Source organism: Theropithecus gelada, chromosome 8 (genome assembly GCF_003255815.1).
Source record: "Theropithecus gelada isolate Dixy chromosome 8, Tgel_1.0, whole genome shotgun sequence".
In the NCBI taxonomy this organism is placed as follows: Eukaryota; Metazoa; Chordata; class Mammalia; order Primates; family Cercopithecidae; genus Theropithecus; species Theropithecus gelada.
The window spans coordinates 83,206,425-83,226,486 of NC_037676.1; the positions used below are offsets into that span (position 1 = coordinate 83,206,425).

The 20,062-nt window shown below is 46.0% G+C and overlaps 1 protein-coding gene across 1 annotated transcript in view; it reads right to left on the reverse strand.

Moving 5' to 3' along the window:
• PAG1 (phosphoprotein membrane anchor with glycosphingolipid microdomains 1) overlaps positions 1 to 20,062 on the reverse strand; it is a 141,171-nt gene that overhangs the window by 16,297 nt on the left and 104,812 nt on the right. Inside the window, exons 4-7 of the mRNA XM_025394579.1 lie at positions 9,240 to 9,444; positions 7,554 to 7,605; positions 3,281 to 3,377; positions 667 to 1,268 (exon numbers count right to left, since the gene is read on the reverse strand). Of these exons, the coding sequence (XP_025250364.1) occupies positions 667 to 1,268; positions 3,281 to 3,377; positions 7,554 to 7,605; positions 9,240 to 9,364 (876 nt within the window). The 5' untranslated portion in view covers positions 9,365 to 9,444. The remainder of the gene's footprint in view (positions 1 to 666; positions 1,269 to 3,280; positions 3,378 to 7,553; positions 7,606 to 9,239; positions 9,445 to 20,062) is intronic.

Below are 20,062 nucleotides of genomic sequence, written 5' to 3' on the forward strand. Positions count from 1 at the left end.
AGATGGGCCTAGTTAAATCCCAAAGAGATTTTGACAACTAGGGATGTGAACTTCACCGTGGCTCAGATATCAAGTTATCAGACATATACAGAAGGCTGTGGATTGCTAATGCATTTTAGAGCTTTGTTGAATATCTAAATTGAGGAAGTATAGGTTATAGTTTAGAAATGGTCACAAAATAAGATCTGTTGGTTTATCTGAAGGTTTGTACAATCAGATATAACCAGGGGCACCTGTGAGTTGGTTCCCATGGTGCCTGTTGCTATGCATGCTGATTTTTGGGGATCCTGGAAGGGTAAAGGTCACCATGCTGCTGAGGCAGCCAACAAGCAGAATAGGTAAAATGTGTGGGCAAAGAGTCCAGTTTCTCTATTTAATTCCTGGACTTCAAAATGAAGCAAACAAGATTTGGCCCTAATTAGACATGATGGAAACAATGTGAAAATATCCAAGTAAGGTGCTGAGAGAAATATTTGATAAATGTAAGTTTTTGGTATTTTATTACTTGGAGGGGGAAAAAGCCAAACACAGCTTACATGATAACAGCTCTCATCATTCCACAAACTGGGAAGTGTTTGCAGATATTTCCCAGAACAGCTCCAGGGCCAGCTAGATTCCTAACCAGGACAGGAGCCCACAAAGGCAAAACAAAACGCCAGCGCCCACCTTGTTAGTTTCACTGGTCCTGTCTGTGGCACTCTCTTCTGCCTCTCCCGCTTCCTTCTCCTGAAGGTTTTCATTCTCGTCCAGAAGCTTAACAGGGACAGGTGGTGGGGCCTCCTCTTCTAGATCACACGAATTTCCAAGGATACTCTCTACATTAACACTTTGGCGACACTTTTTGTTTCTGTCCACCGAGGCATATTCGGCAAACTCAGCTTTGCCTTCAGTCTGGGGCCCTGGGAGCTCTTTGGAGGCGGAAGTAGACTTTGCCTTGCCAGTGTGGCCTTTCTCCAGGTGTGCAGCTGCAGCCACCTCCTTGATCTCTTTCACAGTTTCGTACAAGCAGTCCTCCACCATGTTTTCTTGGGAGGAGCTGTCCTTGAGCACTTCATAGGGCCCTTCCATCCCCGGGCCTGGGTCCCCGTCCGCACTTCTCACTGTGAGCATGGTGTCCACTGCACTCTCGGGAGGGATTCTGGGCAGCTCCCGACTCTGATGACATTTTGGCTTCCCCGTGCTGTCCTGGGAATCTAGCAGATCCGAAGCCGATGTCTGGACTTCCTCGTAATGCTGCATGCAGGTCAGAGTACTGTCCTCTGAAAGAACTAAAGCAGCACACACATTAAAAGTGGAGAAAGGCAACTCTTTCAATAATCATTACCAAGAATCAGGTAATACAAAGTTAGGTTAAATCAAGATGCGTGCTTTTTATTTAAGTCTCAGGCGCAAATTATAGTTGCTCTGACTGTCAGTTGGTACCCTACTTCAAATACAGTTTAAAATAAAGCTGTTCATTATATCTTTCCCAATACAAGATTTAATAAGTTATCTTGGCTATAAGTATAGTTCACAATTACTTCCCTTAATGTCACTCCAATGAGACTCTTATAGGCAGATTGTCCAATGTGACCAGAAGATGACCAGTTTGATGCAGCCGAACTCTGGGAGGCTGGACACCAGAAAGGCAGCATGTGCAGTGACCACACTCCCCAGCCCCACTGGCGCCTGCCTGTGTGGAGGGAATTATTGGTAGCCACCTCCTTTCACACAGGTCACTTTTGTTTGGCAGATATAATGGAAACCACAGGGCAAACATGCACCCTTCAGCCATTAGCACAAAGGGACTGGCACCTCATACCTTGCTTCCATCTCACTGCCACCAACATTCCTACCTCAAATTAGAAAAAAACAAATATGAAATTCTTGGCCAGCCACAGAGATGCTATTGTGTGAAGCTGTTCAGCTGTCCCTTTGTCAACCGTGTTGTGAGTGCCTGCCATGCGCCAGGGATGGTGCACGGTGCTACAGACACATCGTTCAACGAAACAGAAAGCCTTGTCCTTAGGATGTGGACACAAAGTAAGCAAGTTATTCCATTAGTGTCTCACTCTGGGGGAATTAGAAATAGTGTCTCCAAGGGGTGTGTGAAAAAATGACAATGGATCCCCCAGTCCTTCTGAACTTACCAACACCCCTGTGTGTTCTAAATCCCTGATCATCACGGAGGGGTGAACTTTTGCTCTCTGGTTCTAGTTGTCTATATCATGTGGACAGAGAACAGGCACCGGTGTCCCGATTACCCCACAGTTTATCGGTAAACAGGGGTAACAGGACGCCCTCCTACCTCAGGTGAAAGCATGGTGTAAACTCGAAAGCAGGAAGGAAACCTCGCTGCTCCTTCCATCAGCAAGAGCATACAATGCATGATGTGCAGGTCAGGCAGAGTGGCTGTGTGTGCCCAGGGCTCAGACTGCCTGCTTCCAATTACAGATCCTTAGCCCGCTGGCTCTGCGATATCAGCCAAATTAGCAACATCTCTGTGGGAGGCAGAACGACCCTGAAAAATGTCTGCCTCCTAATTCCTGGAACCTGTGAATGTGTTATGTTTTGTGGAGGGTATGGAAGGATTAGGGTTACAGGTGGAATTAAGGCTGTTAATTAGATGACTGGGATGAGAGGCAAGCCTGGATTATCCAGGTGGGCCCAATGTAATCACAGGGATCCCTGTAAGTGAATAGGGAGGTAGAGGGGTCAGAGAGCGATGTGAAGAATGAGGGAGAGGCCAATGGATTCTCCTTGAGGCTTCAGGAAGGACCACAGGCCTATGGATGCCCTGATTTTAGTCCAGTGAGACCCATTTCAGACTTCTGACCTCAGAATTGCAAGTCAATAAATTTCGTTATTTTAAGGTTTGTTATTTGTTATTTTAAGGTTTAAATTGTTATTTATGAGGTTTGTGGTTATATTGTTACAGCAGCAATGTGCCCAGATTTGTCACCTTTAAATTGTGAATAGTAGTAATAACCATCTTACAGAGCAGTGATATTATTAACAGTAATCTCGTGGGGTAAATGAATTAGTACATGTAAATTTACTAAAATATTCTAAAAGAATAAATGAATTAGTACGTGCACCAGTCTTAGAACAATGCCTGGCACACAGAAGTGGATTAATAAGTAGTAGTATTCATCCAAATGAGGTGTTTTGCTAAAACTGCTAGTAATACTAAAAGTGAGCAATAACACATTTCCTACTTTTTGAGCTACATATTTTGAGACCTAGGACTTCTAAAGGTGGTGAGGCCTCTGTGGAAAGCTGGTATTTTTGAAGAACTTACTGTCCCCATTGGTGAGTGCCCCATTCTGCTCACTGCTGGCAGGAGCGTCTGTTGCCAAGCTAGTAACTGAACGGCTGAACATCTCCTTGTCTGAAGGCTGAAAAAACAAAAACAAAAACAAAAACACAAATGCATCACATTGCTAAAAATCTGGATGGTAGCGCAGAGGAGAAGATCCATGGCTTTTTCAAAAAATCAAAACAGCAGAAACAGAAAACAGAATCTCCTACATTAGTCCCCCCTTATCCACAGAGGATACATTTCAAGACCCCCAGTGGATGCCTAAAACCATGGGTAGTACTGAGCCCTACACAGACTACATCTTTTCCTATCCATATACATTATACCTATGATGATGTTTAATTTATAAGTACAGTAATTTAACAATAACCACTGATAATAAAACAATAACTGTGAGATTAAACAATAACCACTGATAATAAAACAGAATAACTAGAATATATTACAATGAAAGATATGTGAATGTGCTCTTTCTCTCTCTGTCTCAGAATATCTTGTATGGTTCTCACCTATTTTTGGATTGTGGTTGACTGTGGGTAACTGAAACTGCAGAAATCAAAACTACAGATTGAGGGGAGCTACTGTTTTTAGATTTAAATTAAGTAAAATAAAGTAAACTGAGTTCCTTGTTGACTAGTCACATTTCAAGCGCTCAATAGCCACATGTGGCCAGTAGATACCATATCAAATGGGAGATACGGAACACTTCCAGCACTGTGGAAAGTTCTATTAGTGTTGTCCCAGCATCTTAGGGGCACTGGGAATCTTCCAAAGCCATGTGCAGAGCTTCCTGCCAGGTGACCTATACAGGGCTATAGGCAGGTTGTGAGGTATCAGTTCCCTTAGCTCAAGGCAGGAAGGGGACTGGTCAAAAAAGACATGCTTCCAACACAGGTGCTGTAAATCATTATTATTGGTAAAGGTGTGCCATGCCATGAGAAACGGGGAAAGGCATCACCCTTTGTCATGTGAAGGGAACAGACGTAAATCTGGTTAGAGATAGATAATGCTATTGATTTCTGAGACCATTTTAGAACCAGCCAAGCCTCTGGCTGCTAGGTTCACAGAAACAATAATACGCTGAAAATTAGCTCTGCAAACTTTTTTTTTTTTTTTTTTTTTTTTTTTTTCTGATGAGGTCTCAGCTTGTTGCCCAGGCTGGAGTGCAGTAGCGATTATAGCTCACTGAAGCCTCAAACTCCTGGGCCCAAGAGATCCTCCTGCCTCAGCGTCTGGAACAGGTGGGACTACAGGTACGCGCCACTACATCTGGTTAATTTGAAACAAATTTTAAGAGATGGGATCTTGCTATGTTGCTCAGGCTGGTCTCGAACTCCTGGACTCAACTGATGTGCCCACCCCAGCCTCCCAAAGTGCTGGGATTACCGGCGTGAGCCACTGTGCCCAGCTCTGCAAATCTTTCTTATTCTTACAAATAAACCTAGGACATTTGGAGGGAAGAATGGCATCAACAGTTGGTTTTCTGCAGGGATAGAATGTGTAGATGTTACCCAGAACAATATGCCAGGCTCGGCTATAGCTAAGAGTAGTCAGAAAGCAAGTTGGTGTTCATGTATTTCTTTAAATACCCAACTTGTCTCAGGTTGCAGCCTGAATCACTGCAAATGTGATTTTCTCCCTGTCCTTTTCATAGCCTACATCTTCCAAGAGGCTACCTCGTGCTCCAGGATTCTACAAGGAAAGCTGTGATGTAAACAGCACAGGAACCTTTGCTAGTTGGCCTCACAAATTCTCTGACTCTTGATTGGAAGCTAATAATAGACAGCAGATAGTTCATGCCGTGCCATGATCCAAAAGTGTATTGGGAGTCAGCTGTTTCAATCCAATGCAGTTCATTCACGTCTGATGAGCCCCCAGTGAGATGGGTCACTGTGTTACGTTGCCAGGAGTTTGCAATGCAGGTGCTAATATCCCAGAAATGTTGTTATAAATGGGCAGGCATTGGTGTGGGGGAGGAAGGTTCCCAGGTGGGCCCATAACAGCATAATTGATCACAGCTGAAGTTACCATAATCTAGACTCTAACTACTATTCCTAATCTTTGCTTCTATGAGATGAAGCATCCGCAAGTTGTGTAAGATCTAGGAGCTGAAAAGCTCTTAAAGAGAGCTGGGTGGGCGAGCGTGTGTACATGGGTGCCAGTGCCCGGGTAAGCATGTGTTCCTGTGTGTGCTCGCACTTTCTCACAGACATTCACATCCATATACATGAGGCTATGGGTTGGGGCAATAATGAATTATACGGTGGATGAGGAAGAAGGCATGGGGATGGAAGTCAGCTTATTCCTTTTATTCACCTGCCACTCTCTTCCTATCTCACCCGGGCTGCTGCCGACCTTGAGTAGGACAGCAGGAACCCAAGCTCTAGGCCAGGGGCTCTCACACTTGAGCATCCAACAGGATTGCCTGGGGTGCTTGTTAGCCTTTCACTGGGCCCTACCCCCAGGAGAATTCACATTTCTAAGGAGCTCCCAGGTGCTGCTGCTGCTGGCAGCGGTCCAGGCCACACCGCGGAAGAAGCCCTGCTCTAGAAGGAAGTGAGGAATAGCGGTGCGAGCCCTTCCCCAGCCCCTCCTCACCTCCCAACTGGCACCAGGAGAATGGTGGAGTGAGGAAAGGCAGGGTCCTGGAGTCTGCATGGGAAGAAGTGACAGTGGGGCGTTCCCTCCATCCCTCCCGCCCTCCCTGCTGAGGCCACCGCAGCAGCGATCACCAGGCAGAGCAGAGGCGCTGGGAACAGATGAGAAGTGGGGACAATGTGGACAACCAGAGATGGCGACAGGGCGAGAAAAAGAGTAAAGGGAAGAGTGGTGATGAGGGCCCAGGAAAGCGGCAAAGGGTGAGGTGGGTGTGTGGATGCAGAAGGGAGGGAAGGAAAATCCTGGGGGTCCCAGGAGGAACCGGGAGTCCTGACAACTTCCTGCCTGCTTGGGCCAGAGGAGTCCCAAGAATTGGCAGGTCAGGAAGCCTAGACTGGAGATGGCCTCTGGTCATCTCTGCAAACGTCTGCTGGCTGCGGGTTTTACACCAGACCTTGGCTCATCCATGCTTCCTTGTTTGCACCCCTCTCCCCGCAACGAGTTTTTGCTTGACCTTGAGAAATGATGTCCTGAACAAGAAGCACCTTTTGTTGTGGCACTGCCACGGGACTCAGGGCAGACTCTGAACTCTGCCTTGCTAATGTGAGGATGGGCCCCTCCGCAGTGGCTGTTCAAAAGCACGGGCCTGGGTCAGAGAGGACAAGGAAGGACCTGGACACTCTCAGGCTGTTCCTCGCCAGGGTGGATCCCCGGGGGCCTCAGGATCATCAGGACCTGTAAGATACTGAGGGCTGGGAAAACACCAGCAAGGCCAGGCTATACCTAGGGTGCTGTGGGTCCCAGGCTCCCTCCAGCTTCATGACCTGTTGTTATGGGTTGAACTGTGTCTCTCCAAAATTCATGTCCAAGTCCTAACCCCCAGCACCTGAGAATTTGGAAACAGGTGCATTTGGAACAAACATTTGGAAACAGGGTCATTGCAGATGAAGCCAGTTAACATGAGGTCGTGCTAGAGTCGGGTGGGCCCTAGTTCAATATGCCTGGTGTCTTGGTAAAATGGGGAAACTTGGACACAGCCAGCCATGCACAGATGGGAGGTGATGTGAAACACAGAGGGAGGTCGCCATAGGAAGATCAAGGCAGAGATTGGGGGGATGCCTCTACAAACCAAGTCACACCCAGGGTTTGGCTGCAAACCACCAGCAGCCAGGAGAGGCCTAGAACAGACTTTCCCTCAGAAGCAACCAATCCTGCCAACACCTTAATTTTTGGACTTCTGGCCTCCAGAACTGAGAAACAAACTTGTTATTTAAGCCACCCAGTTTGTGGTCCTTTGTTATGACAGCTCTAGCAAATTAACAGAGGCAAAAATCTCCCATCCCTGCAGTAGGTGGGAGCCATCTAAGGATCATTCCGGCAGCAGCACTACTGTATCCATTTCAGAAGCTCTCCCAGGGAACGCGGGGGAACTCACAGGCCTCCAGCCATGGCGGCCACAAACCTACAGAAAGAGGGTGTGTGGTGGAGGAGGCCACGGTTTAACTTAGGCTTAGCTCTCCCCGTGGGTTCTACTCAGGCTGGGGGCACGTGGGAGCACACTGAGATAAGTAGCTGATGTTCTGGAGCACGCGCAGACAGGTGGACAGGCGGACAGGCAGACAGGCAGACAGGCGGACGACGCACGCGGGCTCACCACGTTCATCAGGTTCTCATGGTCCCCACCGTGCTGTCGCGGCTTCTTTTCCCTGAAATGAAAAGTGAAATGTTGTAATGTCAAATGTGCCCCCCTAAAATCAAGCACACACTACCCTTTCCTATCCCAATTCTTATCAGCTTTTAAATCTCTCTTGTTTTAAGAACCATGTTTATTTTGTCAACAAAGACAAAACCAGACACTGACTTCATGGCCCGTTAGCAGGTGCTGGGTAAGAGGAGGTCAAGCCTCAACTAGGAACTGTCCCCTCCGTTGGCACCCCTTCTTCTGGGAAAAAAACATACAATTCACAAGGAGAGGACCAAGGCCCGGGCCTGTGTAGAAATTGTTTATACCTAAAGTAGCAGAGTAAGTTATACTTTTTTTTTTTTTTGAGAAAATGTGGACAATTATCTCACTTAGAGTCTCTGCAAAGTCACACACTGCAGTGGGATGGAGAAAATAAAGAAAATACAAATTTTGGCGTGCCAGGAAGGGTACATGCTCTCAGGATGAGTCATATGTACTTCCAGTCTATGGGAAAGTCTGTCAAGTAAAAATAGAATTTGTTTTTACTCGGGACAGTCTAAAGAAAGCCATCAGTTGTAGAAAATACGCGGCCGGCCCATCCACGTTCTCTATAAGACAAGGGTGACACCTAGTGGGAGCATGAGTAACTACAGAAGCAGGCCCGTCCAGGCCCAGGGAAGTCCGGCCCCTGTGGCCTTTCTTCATCTTCCCAATCATTCAGTCTCTGTCCCAGCCACAGAGGTCTGGGTCCAGGCTGGGCAGGGATTAGGAGGCTAGCTGGGTTCACAGAGTCTTGGCTTTTCTCCTCCTGACAGATTATAGGGTAGGAAGCCATTTCAGAATTTTAAGTGACGCTCCTGGAGTTGCTTCCGTGGTGGAGGGAGAGTTTGGACAGAGCTGGCTGACGGTCAGCTGGTCTACATGGGCGTCTGGTGGCATCTAGCCCATCAGAAGGTTATGTGCTTTGTAACAGTTCCAGAATGTCCTGAAAATCACTTCTGGTTAGAAAGAACTTCTCTCTGGGCAAAGATTTCTCTTGGGGGGGGCGGGGGTACTGACATTTTACATGAGACAGAGGAGAGAGAGAAAAGTATAACTCTAAAAGAAGGACACTGATGATTATTTCACATACAGCATGTTCCTCTCCTGGGAAAATAATGTGTTTCTTGAGAAACTGAAGGTCTACACTACACATTTTTAATCATAAACAATCCCTCTGAAACCACGTAGCAGCAAACATTCTGTGACTTCCGCGGGGTGGTGGCAAAAAGATGCGCATCACACAAGATTTCAAAACGCCCACAGATGAAAAAAGACAAAATCCATTTTGATCAAGGGTGTGCTCGAAAGAACTGCAAGACTTTCATTCTGGGAAGTTTAAAATAGAAAGAACAGCAAGACTTTCGTTCTGGGAAGTTTAAAATATAAGGGTTCTTCTAGTTGCTCCCCAGCAAAACCAAATATGGGTTTTCCTTCAGTGAATAAAGAATGTCCCGAGATGCTCTGCAGCGGACAGAAGCGAGTTAAAGCTAATGCACAAGTTTCTGGGACAGCTCTGTGGCGGGATTCCATTCCTAACAGGTTTTTCACAGAAACTCTTCTGGGTACAGGGGATGTATTAGTTTAAGGCACCGGTACATACACTCTGGTTCTCACCTGTCACAACTAGAGCACAGGAAAATGAGGAAGGTGATGACGAAGAAAATGGCGACAGTGGCCAGACTTCCCCACAGGGTGATCTGCATCTGTCCACTGCCCAGCAGGCTCCCCATGGGCCCCATGGCAGGAGCAGGCACTGGTACCAGCCGAGGGAATCAGTCAGTCCTTCAGAGGTGGCGACATGGGGGCAGAGAGCTGCATGCTGCAAAGAGACCAGGGCATTTGGAGAGTAATTCTTGGGTAAACTGGGAGAATCTGTAATTTGGTCCCTGTCAGGAGCGAGACCTTTGCGCAAAGTCGGAAGCATGTGCTGGATGCTGAGGAGAGCCCCGGACTGGACTTGAAATTGGACTCTGGGCAAGTCCCCTCCATGGTCTAGGCCTTTATTTTTCTTACCTGAAAATGAAAGCGGGAACATACAGCTGCCTGGCCCAGTGTTTGAAGCAACGGATGTCTTGTCTTGGTATGTTTGGGGTGGATTCTTCTATTCTTCTTGTTCTTCCCCCCCCCACCCCTTCAAACAGGGTCTTGCTCTGTTGCCCAGAGTGCAGTGGCACAATCATGGATCACTGCAGCCTTGACCTCCCTGGGCTCAAGCAATCATCTCCCGAACCACCCTGCTGTCCCCTACTGCAGGGTCTACAGGAATGCACCACTATTCCTGGCTAATATTTTTATTTTTTATAGAGACAAAGTCTCACCATGTTGCCTAGACTGGTCTCGGACTCCTGGGCTCAAGCAATCCTCCTGCCTCAGCCTCCCAAAGTGCTGGGATTACAGTGTGCCACTGCGCCTGGCCTGGATGGATTCTTAATGTCTTCAAATAAAGATTTCAAGTACTCCATAGCAAATAAATACACGCTCATTTGGGTTCATTTTTTAAAAATTCAGAACGGTATATAACAATTCTTATATAGCTTTTGCAAAAATGCAACTCATCATCTGCCCCCGCCCCTCACTGCCTTCTCTCATCTCCCTCACCCACTGTTCTCTGAGAAGGTTTAAGGTCAGTGGAACTAATGAAATAGAATGTCTTTATATTCGCCTGCATTTATTTATTCTGAGTATGTTATGTATTCTATGTTTTCACTACCCTGCCGTCAGCACCCAATAAATGCATTTTCAAGTGAATGGATGAAGTATGTGCTAAGAATACATCCCCGACAATAAATAAGACCTATTTATAAACAACTGCAAGAGAAGAGCTGTACCTAGTACATTTCCGTACCTGGTATGTACCAGAGATTCTGCTAAATGCTTTCCTCATTTAATTGCTGTCACCACCCTGTGTAGGAGGCACGGTTAATCCCCCTTTTACAGAGATGGAAGCTAAATCCCAGCAGAGCGGTGGCTTCCCCCGAGTGTCACAGGAGCTAAGCGGCAGGGAGGGATGAGTCCATCTGTCTCAGACTCCAAAGCCTGTGCTCTGTGTCCATCAAGGAAGCTCCTTGTCACTGTGGGGATGCTGGGACTCACAGGGGTCACTGCGCCCTGTCCCAATACTTCCAAACAGAAGTGATCAGATTCCTTGTGCGAAATATTTTAAGAGCTATAGATATTTTTTAAATGGAGTTGTATATCAAACGATCTGTCATCACAGAGGCCTTGTTTAAAGAATATTTGCTCAATTCTAGAACATTCTAAATGAAAAGACATAGCCTTTAAGTTGGTCTCGTGTCATGAATAAAGCAAATACTTTTGGTTTTTGATAGCAGTGCAATATCTTCCTTGAAAAAGACTGTCCGTATTTACATTTTCATTTGCTTCAGTGATAAAGCTGTGACAGTTTTCAGCCATCCCTGAGCACAGGTATCAAGACGGCAGGGGTGGCTTCGCAGCAAACCAGCGTGCCTCCTAAGATGGGGAGAATAAGAGCCATTTTGGCAAAGGTGGTTCAATCGGACCAAATTATCTCCAGGTGAAACACTGTCACATTTATGTGAATATTCAAAGTTAAGGAATATTAAAAAGCTGAAGAAAAAGAGACTTTTACCTACAACGTATGCAGAGAGTGTTCTGAGAGATGAAGTTGTTTTCCTCAATCTTTGAATCAACATGAACATCTTCTAAGGCTCTATAATTACATAAATGCAGGACTTCCTGCGTACCACAGAACTTCTTTCTTCCTATGTTTGATTGTATGTATATTATGCCTAACACGACAGGCGTACAGTAATAACGAGTCAAATTACTTTTGCATGTTTGCCCCCAGACAGCTATAGCCAAATGAAAATAACCACCACTTCTGTGATTTGTTGATGCAAAGAATAATTCATTTTAAACTGAGACTACAAATTGGCACCACAATAGGTTTTAAAATGCATTCAAGCAAGCACCTAAATCATGGTGACCCATGAAGATATATAAAATACATTTTTATATACAGGTCCAAAGCATAAAACATTTTAGGAATCACAGACAAAAGGTATCTATCTCCTGTGCAGGCATCTGTTTGTTCTTCATTCATTCATACAACAGATTAATTAATGCCTATTTATAAAATGGCATGTTCTTAGAAAAGAGTTTGCTGTGTGCGTTATTCAAAAGCCAGAGATCCATCCATGAAACCTAGTGTAGAATCGCCAATACCTGTCTCTTTTCTGTACATGTTTCTCTTTTCTCTCTCCTCTCTCTTAACAGAAGGAGGTCGGTAGAATATGATGAGAGATGTGGGGTGCCCGGCCTATTAGAACAGTGCAGGGAGAAAGAGGATGACAGGGGATGATTACAAGCTGCAGAATAAAGGATGGAACCAAGAGAAAATGTGTCGAAACTCCTGGCTTACTCCCCTTCAATTAGAATTGTCTGTAAAGCCACTGAAAGACTTTTCCCCAAGTTCTTACTGTGGACAAAATCCTCACAGTGAACAGAGTGATCACCATGGGGTGCGCGTTTCTGAGTCAGATGCACTGTAGTCCTCAGGGACAAAGGCCCCAGTTGCTGGGGTGGTTTTCTCCTCTTGGACCCTCTAAGTGCTGTTCTGCAGGAGGACTGTGGGACACCAGTCCCCGTGGTCGTGGGCAGCCCTGGCGGTCAAGAGTGGCTGCACCAGCAACTGCCACCTACTCTTCTTTAGAGGCCTGACAGAGTATGTGTGTGTGTGTGTGTGTGTGTGGCGGCAGGGTGGGGGTGGTGGCTGAGGGGATCTAGACTACCATAATCTTTGATCCTTAGAGCAGACCTCCTGGGTGGACGGTTCCCATTTTGGAGAAGATCTGTGCACTGCTACCCTTCTCTCCTGGTCTCTCTCTCTTTTTTCTGGATGTTTGTTTCCAAAATTCTGCTGCCCGTGCCTTATCTGGCTATCTCCTTAAATTTTGGCAGCTCATCTACACTAAGCCAAGACTGTCGCCTGCTCACCCTCCTGCTCACATGTCTAGATGGACATCCTGGTAAATGTGTGTCGGTGGACCGGCTCCTCCCCTGTGCATGGAGATAACCCGCCCCTCCCCCTGTGTGCAGAGGCACATGGATCACTTTGTGTTTCACTTTCTTGGAGCAGCTGAGGGTAGAGGCCTCATGCAGAAAGCCCAGTGCTCTGCCCCTAGGCTGGACCCTCATGTATTGGTTTTACTGCCCTTAAATGCAGTGCTTGGGGGTCCTCATTCTGTTCTTTTGAATGAGGGGAAGGTGGAGGGAAATCAGTGTTCTTTCAGGTGGCCAGGGAGGCTTTTTAAAGGATGAGTGATGGGGGAGAGAGTAAGTGGATAGGAGCCATAGTGTATGGACAGTAAAAGTTACCCTGAACAGGAAGATCCCTGTGGCAATCAAGGCACTTCCAGACTCCACACTGTGCCAACCAGGCTCTCTGTGAAAAAGCCACCCAAGGCAGTGCTGTCCTGTGACATGGTTATGGTCCACAAGGACCATCTTATTTTGGGCTGATTCAGTATCAAGTAAGTTATGTCCTGACTATCAGGAATGATCTCTTCCAGTGGAAATATCTGAACCATTGGGAAGAGCATCCCTTATGATTTTTTTCATGAAGACATTGAAATCTGTTTCTCTGAATCCTGTTCTTACTTGACTCAATAAACTTGCATTCAACTACAGAATATTATATAAGACAAGGTCTTGCTCTGTCACCTAGGCTGGAGTGCAGTGCTGTGATTACTGCAGCCTCGACCTCCTGGGTCAAGCAATCCTCCCACCGCTGCCTCTTGAGTAGCTGGGAACACAGGCATGTGCCACCATACCAGGCTAACTTTTTTTATTTTTAGTAGAGATGAGGCCTTGTTATGTTGCCTGGCTGTTCTTGAACTCCTCTCACCTTGGCCTCCCAAAGTGCTGGAGTTACAGGCATGAGCCACCACACTGGGCCTATTTCTTCAAAGTTTAAAAAATTCTCTTATCAGACCACATGCATAAATATTCTGAGTTATCACACAGGGCAAAGAAGGACCATTTATTTTAATTGTACCTCTACTAACACTTAATTTTGGCACCTGAATGTTGTATTAAGATGAGCCACAGAAGATGGTAATATTAATGTGATCACAGATTTAGATTAATAGTTGTACATTAATTCTGTTTGCTATAGAATAGGCTTCATTATTGGCTGTACTGATGTAAAGTCATGGCTGGAGACCGTAATATAATACAAGTATATAGTATTGCTGTAAAGGAGGCAGTGGTATGACCTCAGTCTCCACTCCAATTTTGTATCATTTCGAACTACCGTGAGAACTTGTCATTAGCCTTGAGAAAGGTCAGTGCTTATGGTTAAAGGACTTTCATTGGGGCTTCTTTCACAGATTTGTCTGATTAATTATTTTGGACTAAAATCTCCATACTCTTTTACCCTTTCATATCCACTCATTTGTTTTAATGAATAAGTGATTTAATCACTAGAAAAACCACTGGCCTTTTAATTTAACAGCACGTCTTTTTTTTTTTTTTTTTTTTTTTTTGAGACAAAGTCTCGCTCTGTCACCACGCTGGAGTGCAGTGGCGCTATCTCAGCTCACTGCAACTCCACCTCCTGGGTTCAAGTGATTCTCCTGCCTCAGCCTCCTGAGTAGCTGGGACCACACAGGCGCGCCACCACACCCAGCTAATTTTTGTATTTTCAGTAGAGACGGGGTTTCACCATGTTGGCCAGGATGGTCTCCACCTCTTGACCTCGTGATCTACCTGCCTCTGCCTCCCGAAGTGCTGGGATTACAGGCGTGAGCCACCGTGCCCGGCCAGCAGGTGTCACTTTTAACCACAAGGTGGCAGCATAATTCTGTTCTCGGCCCTATGCAGAACTTTCTTGAAGGAAAGCTGCTCAATTACTGTTGGTGCCTTATGCTTGGCATTTGAATTGTCTTCATCAGCCTGCACTATCAGCCACCAAGATCAACTCCAACAGGGAAAAACACACACACAAATTAATGAAAGGTGCAGACCAAATGGCAGCTACTTATTTCTTTGGCCAAACATCCTTAACAGGTAGGTTCTCTGATCATAGCAAATTCTATAAATAATAATTAGGTCGAGTTGGGATGGCCAGTGAGATTAGATATGGAAACAGACACTTTAGAGTTTCTTTGAAGCAGATCTAGGTCAGTAATGACAGTCATTACCTTTTTACAGCTGTTGCAGTTGACATATAATTAAACATGATAGAAGCCACCTCCACTCATGACCCCTCACTGTTGGATGAAATAAGAGCAAGGGCCCAATCCCAGTGGCAATTTTTCCTTCCTGGTCATTACCAGGCGTGGGAACCATGTGGTAAAATGACACATTATGGGCTCTAAAGTAACCAGATTTAATGATGGCAGAGGAAGCAGATTCTTTGGTGGGTCCCCTGGTCCTGTGAGCACACTGACAGCCGCACAGGCTGAGGCGAAATCAATTCTGAACAGAATCCTCAAGTCCCAGAAAGATTTTTAAGCTAAAGTGTGTAAATTCAGGTAGTCTTCCATTCAGGTTACAGGGACTGTGCTACAGACAAGCCTGCCACACTGAACTTTGCATGGATGAGTATCTGTTGGAGACACACAGGGAATCACCTACCCAGATGTTTACTGTTCCATCCTGCTAAGGTACAAAGGCTTTTGCCTACACACGACTGTTATCAAGATCTCCCTATTCTGACCCTTCACTGAGTCACGGGCTGAACACACCCAGAGCGCAGAGGGTGGTGGAAGGTAAGTTATTCTTGTTTATAGATTCCTGAATCCTTTTTGAATGTCCCCACACAGCGATATCTTGATATCTCTTTCTGCAGCAGTTTAAGAATGAGTGTAGCTGAAAGAAACCTGGAATGCCTTAACATCACCAGACCACACTGACCCTGCTATCAGAACTCGCTGCTCACGGGAGAAAGAGCCCGGCACTCATCCTAAGAGCAAGTTACAAATCCTCACGGCCGTCTGTCAGCATAACCCGATCACTTTTCGTACACACCAGACCTATCGATCCACACAGAGAACAGGAAAGCTGACCCTTTTGGTGGAGGGGTGTGTGGGGCTGTCACTTGTCTTCAAGAATACATTAAACTTACATCACAGAAATAATATAGTTTATTATTTATAAACACTTTTGCCTTCCGACAAGCCAAGAGGCAAGTGAATTTGATGGGTAAGGAATGATTTCTAAGGTTGGTTCCCCCCAAATTCTGACTTGGAAGCCAATTCTCAAGGTTCATTTTTAATGGTGGAGAGAGAGACAGGGAGAGAGAGAGGGAGAGGGGGAGAGTGAGAGAGAGAGAGAGAGAGAGAGGAGAGAGGGAGGGAGGCAGAGTGCAAGGGCATGGTCCTTCTAGAAGCCCGTATCACATGCACTCCGACAGAACCCTGAGATGTGCTTCTATTTGGGCTAATGCGATACGTTCTACACTGACCGCATAAGGAGCACGGGTAACGGGGATTCACTTTGCACAAGAAGGCTTCATGGAACGTTTCAGACAGTGTGTATTTTGGGCTTTAGGTTCTATTTCTTCCTGCCTTGCATGTTAGCTCATCCAGTCTAATTTCCTTGAGGGCAGGGATGTCTCCACCTCATTTCCCACCATATTCCCAGCACCTCTATGACCTGGGAAATAGGAGCCAGTAAGGAATTTTTATTGAATACATGTTTCTGTAGGAAGAATGGTGAGTAGATTCTCAAGTGGATTCTCAAAATGCAAGTTTAATTCATAATTTATACCACAAGGAAGAGAAGGAGAGTAATAGGGATGAGCACACTAAGCAAACAATTAAAAAATAAGCTAAGTGTGTCTTAAGGCAAATCCTTTTTCCTGAGACAGAGTCTTCCTCTGTTGCCCAGGCTGGAGTGCAGTGGCATGATCTCGGCTCATGACCCTTTAAGGTAGATGTTACTGAAATCAATTTTAAGGACTCCTGGGTTTAAGCGATTCCCTGCCTCAGACTCCCGAGTAACTGGGACTACAGGTGCGTGCCACCACACCTGGGTAATTTTTTTTGTAATTTTAGTAGAGATGGAGTTTCACCACATTGGCCAGGCTGGTCTTGAACTCCCACCTCAAGTGATCTGCCAGCCTAGGCCTCCCGAAATGCTGGGATTACAGGCGTGAGCCACTGCACCTGGCCTTAAGGCAAATCCTTCACTCTGGAATGAACACAGCCATCTGGGTTCTCTGTATTGTCACTGAAGCAGCTGAACATCTCCTGAGAAAAGTCACAGCACCGTAATATCGGTGTCTTCATCCCCTGCAGCAGGCCTCTCAACGCCAATGATCTCACCATGTCCCCAAGCTTAGTGTTCTACTGACCCCTCTCTGCAATGACAATTTCACACCTTCTCCAGCTCCTAGGTTCCTGACACAAGCCTCAAGGGGGCTGGACCTTCCCTTTCTCAAAGGAAAAAGGAGCCTTAAACAGTGTTGGCTCTCTTTCCAATGTTTTTCATCTGATAAATCTAAGCATCCTATGAGTCTCACTTCTTTGGGGCAGCTTTCCTGATGCTGAAACCCTCCCACCTCTCAGGTGTAGCTGAGGCCCGTCTTTTACAAGTTTTTTCCTTCCTGGCTCAAAATTGAAATTATGAAGCGATTCAAGTGTCTCCTCTGCTGGGCTAAGCCCCAGGAGGGAGGAACTTCGAACGGACCTATCTGGTTCATAATTGTAGCCCTAGTGGGTGGCACACAGTAGGCACTTAGTATTTATTGGATGAATTAATAGTTAAGAGGAAGAAAAGGAGGCAAGAGGAGTACATATTGATCAGGTCTTCAAAGGTGGTAAGGTCGGAAGAAACCCTTTTGCTCCGTCCTCTCAAGTGATGCTGAAACTTGATGGGGGCACAAGGAACCACAAAAGCCTGCTTGCCCGACCACCTGGCCAGGGTAGGTGGGTCTCCACGGTGCTCCTGCCTGCACATAATCCATCACTGTGGTTTTACCCAAGTTCCCTCCAGGGTCCCCAAGAGGCTCGCTACATACCAGTTTTGACTCATAGGCTTGACATAAAAAGCACTGAAAAATGGAAGTGAGCACAGACCATGTGTCTGCCACCCACTTTGCTGCGGGTTATTTTATTTCGTCCTCATGACCCTTTATGGTAGATGTTACTGAATCAATTTTATGGATGAGGAAACTGAGGCTCAAAGTTAAGTGCCTTATTTAGGGTCATGTAGCTACAGGTTCCCAGACTCTGTCCCCAGCACTTCCTCTTCTAACACACCGCCCAGCACGCTCTTAGCTCCATGTATTCACAACCTCCAGGCATCTGGCCTGTCTGGGACAGCAGCAGACAGGTGAGGACGTGGGAGCCACACCCATCTCCCTGGCAATCTTAACTTCACTCTATCAGGACTTGTCTTAGTGCCAGAGAGAAGAATGTTCACTCCCGTCTGGTACACCCACTGCTCACTCCCAGCCATGCATTAATCATAAACCTCCTTCCAAGGGATCTGGAGGGCTTTACAAACATCCCACAAGCTTTGCTGTGATGGATGTGGTATTTACAGGCAGACTGGGTGACTGAGACCAGCACTATTTGCAGTCACACTCTGTTAAGCATTGCTTTGCACTGTTTCTATTTGGCTTCTGAGGGACAGTAATTCAGCCACCTTTTTTTTTTTTTCCATAATAAAAGACTTAACAAAAAATAAACTTCAGTTTCTTTGCCACAAGGTTCAAAAATGTACTGCTTGACACAAATGCCTCTCAATCAAATTTCCTACTCATGGCTCATGATATTGAAAAGATCCACTTCCTTTTAGCATTTGTTTAGCCTGGGCTAACTACAAATGCCCTGTTTCTGCAGACAGCTACTACCTCACTGGGACTGCACAGCAAAAGATGCTGGATCTGGGAAAAGTAAACCTCAAGATTGGAGAAGTAGAATTTAAGAGCAGATGATCACTTCGTCAAAGGAATGTCAACAGAGGAGTTTGTAACACCGGTTCACTGTGAGCTAGTGCCGAGTCACAGAACGTGTCCTGTGGTCTCTCCCACACCATTAGATGTACTGCCATCGTAAGGACTGCTGGCTTCACAGTGTTAATATCTTACCCAGCACTGGCAAAAATATAGCACTGGTAAATCATTACCCAGTGCTTAAATCATGGCTATCTTTATGATGTTTTAAAACATCATAAAGCCAGGCAAAATATTTCTTGATTCATAAAAATAGAACAAAAATCCTCAAAACACATCCCTCCAAGTTATTTACTGGTGTTATTGTGAATTACTTAGGGCTGGGGAAATGTCTCAAGAGAGACTAGCTTGATTAGAGAAAGTCAGAGCTTGTATTTGAAAATATATGTCCAGAGTTTATCCTCACAGCTTTCTGCCAGGAGAGGGCAGGGAAGGCAGATGACTCAAGGGGTGTGACTCCTAAGCCCCTGTAGAGGAAGGGACAGGGTCATGGTTCTTGTAGAATCGAACTTCCCCAAGGGTGGTCCCAGTTAGCAGCACCTGGGAACTTATTGAAATGCAGAATTCTGAACCTTCTCCCAGACTTATGACTCAGACACTCTGGGAGTGGGGCCCGGCAACCTCTGTGTTAACAAGCCCTGCAGGTGATCGTGATGCACCCGGAAGTTTGAGAAGCACTGTTCTAGAAGAGCTACTAGATGTATATATGGTGATCTGGGATCTTGTTATAGATTCTGATTTGGCAAATCTGGAGCGGAGCTCAAGACTCTGCATTTCTGACTGGCTCCCAGGTGACGTCCAGGCTGCCAGTCTGTGAACTACATTTGAAGTAGCTCTAGTACAGATGCTGAAGGTTATGCAGCTGGATCCCTGGAGCTGAAACCTGGCTTTCAGCTTACTCAAAGATTATGGGACGATAAAGTCAGAGCTTCTGTTTCCTAGGAGCCTTCTTGATGTCCTTCCCACTCGAGTCTGGTAAAATGGCAGTGAGGGGGTACATGGCTGCTATGTAGAAGTAAAGACCAGGTTTTGCTCTGTTCTTTTCCACTGAATTGCTGTGTGGCCTGAAGCGAGTCCAAGCCTCCCCATGCCTCAGAGTCCCCTTCTGAAAAATGCGGTCATTTCTGAGGGTTCTTTCGAACTCTTAGCTTCTATCATTTTATAAAAGTTGCCAGTGATTCCTAAAGTCTAAGATAAAAATTCAGGACTTTCCACACAAAGGCGAATGTTGCTCCAGCAAGAACCTTAAATTCTCAAGGTGATCAATAGTTTCAGCTCCCAGAAAGCAGGGCCTTAGTAATTCAGAGGCAGAGCTGATGAGGCCACACCAGTGGGGTGGATGTCAGGAAGAGAAGCCGTGGACGGCCTTTTTAGTCAGCGTGCAGCGCCGGGAATCACTCCCGACAGCCCTTCCAAAACACCATTTGCGCTCTGGCAACATCACCACGGTACACCGGCTGCAGGGCTGACTTATGAGTCTCTTTGTTTTTTC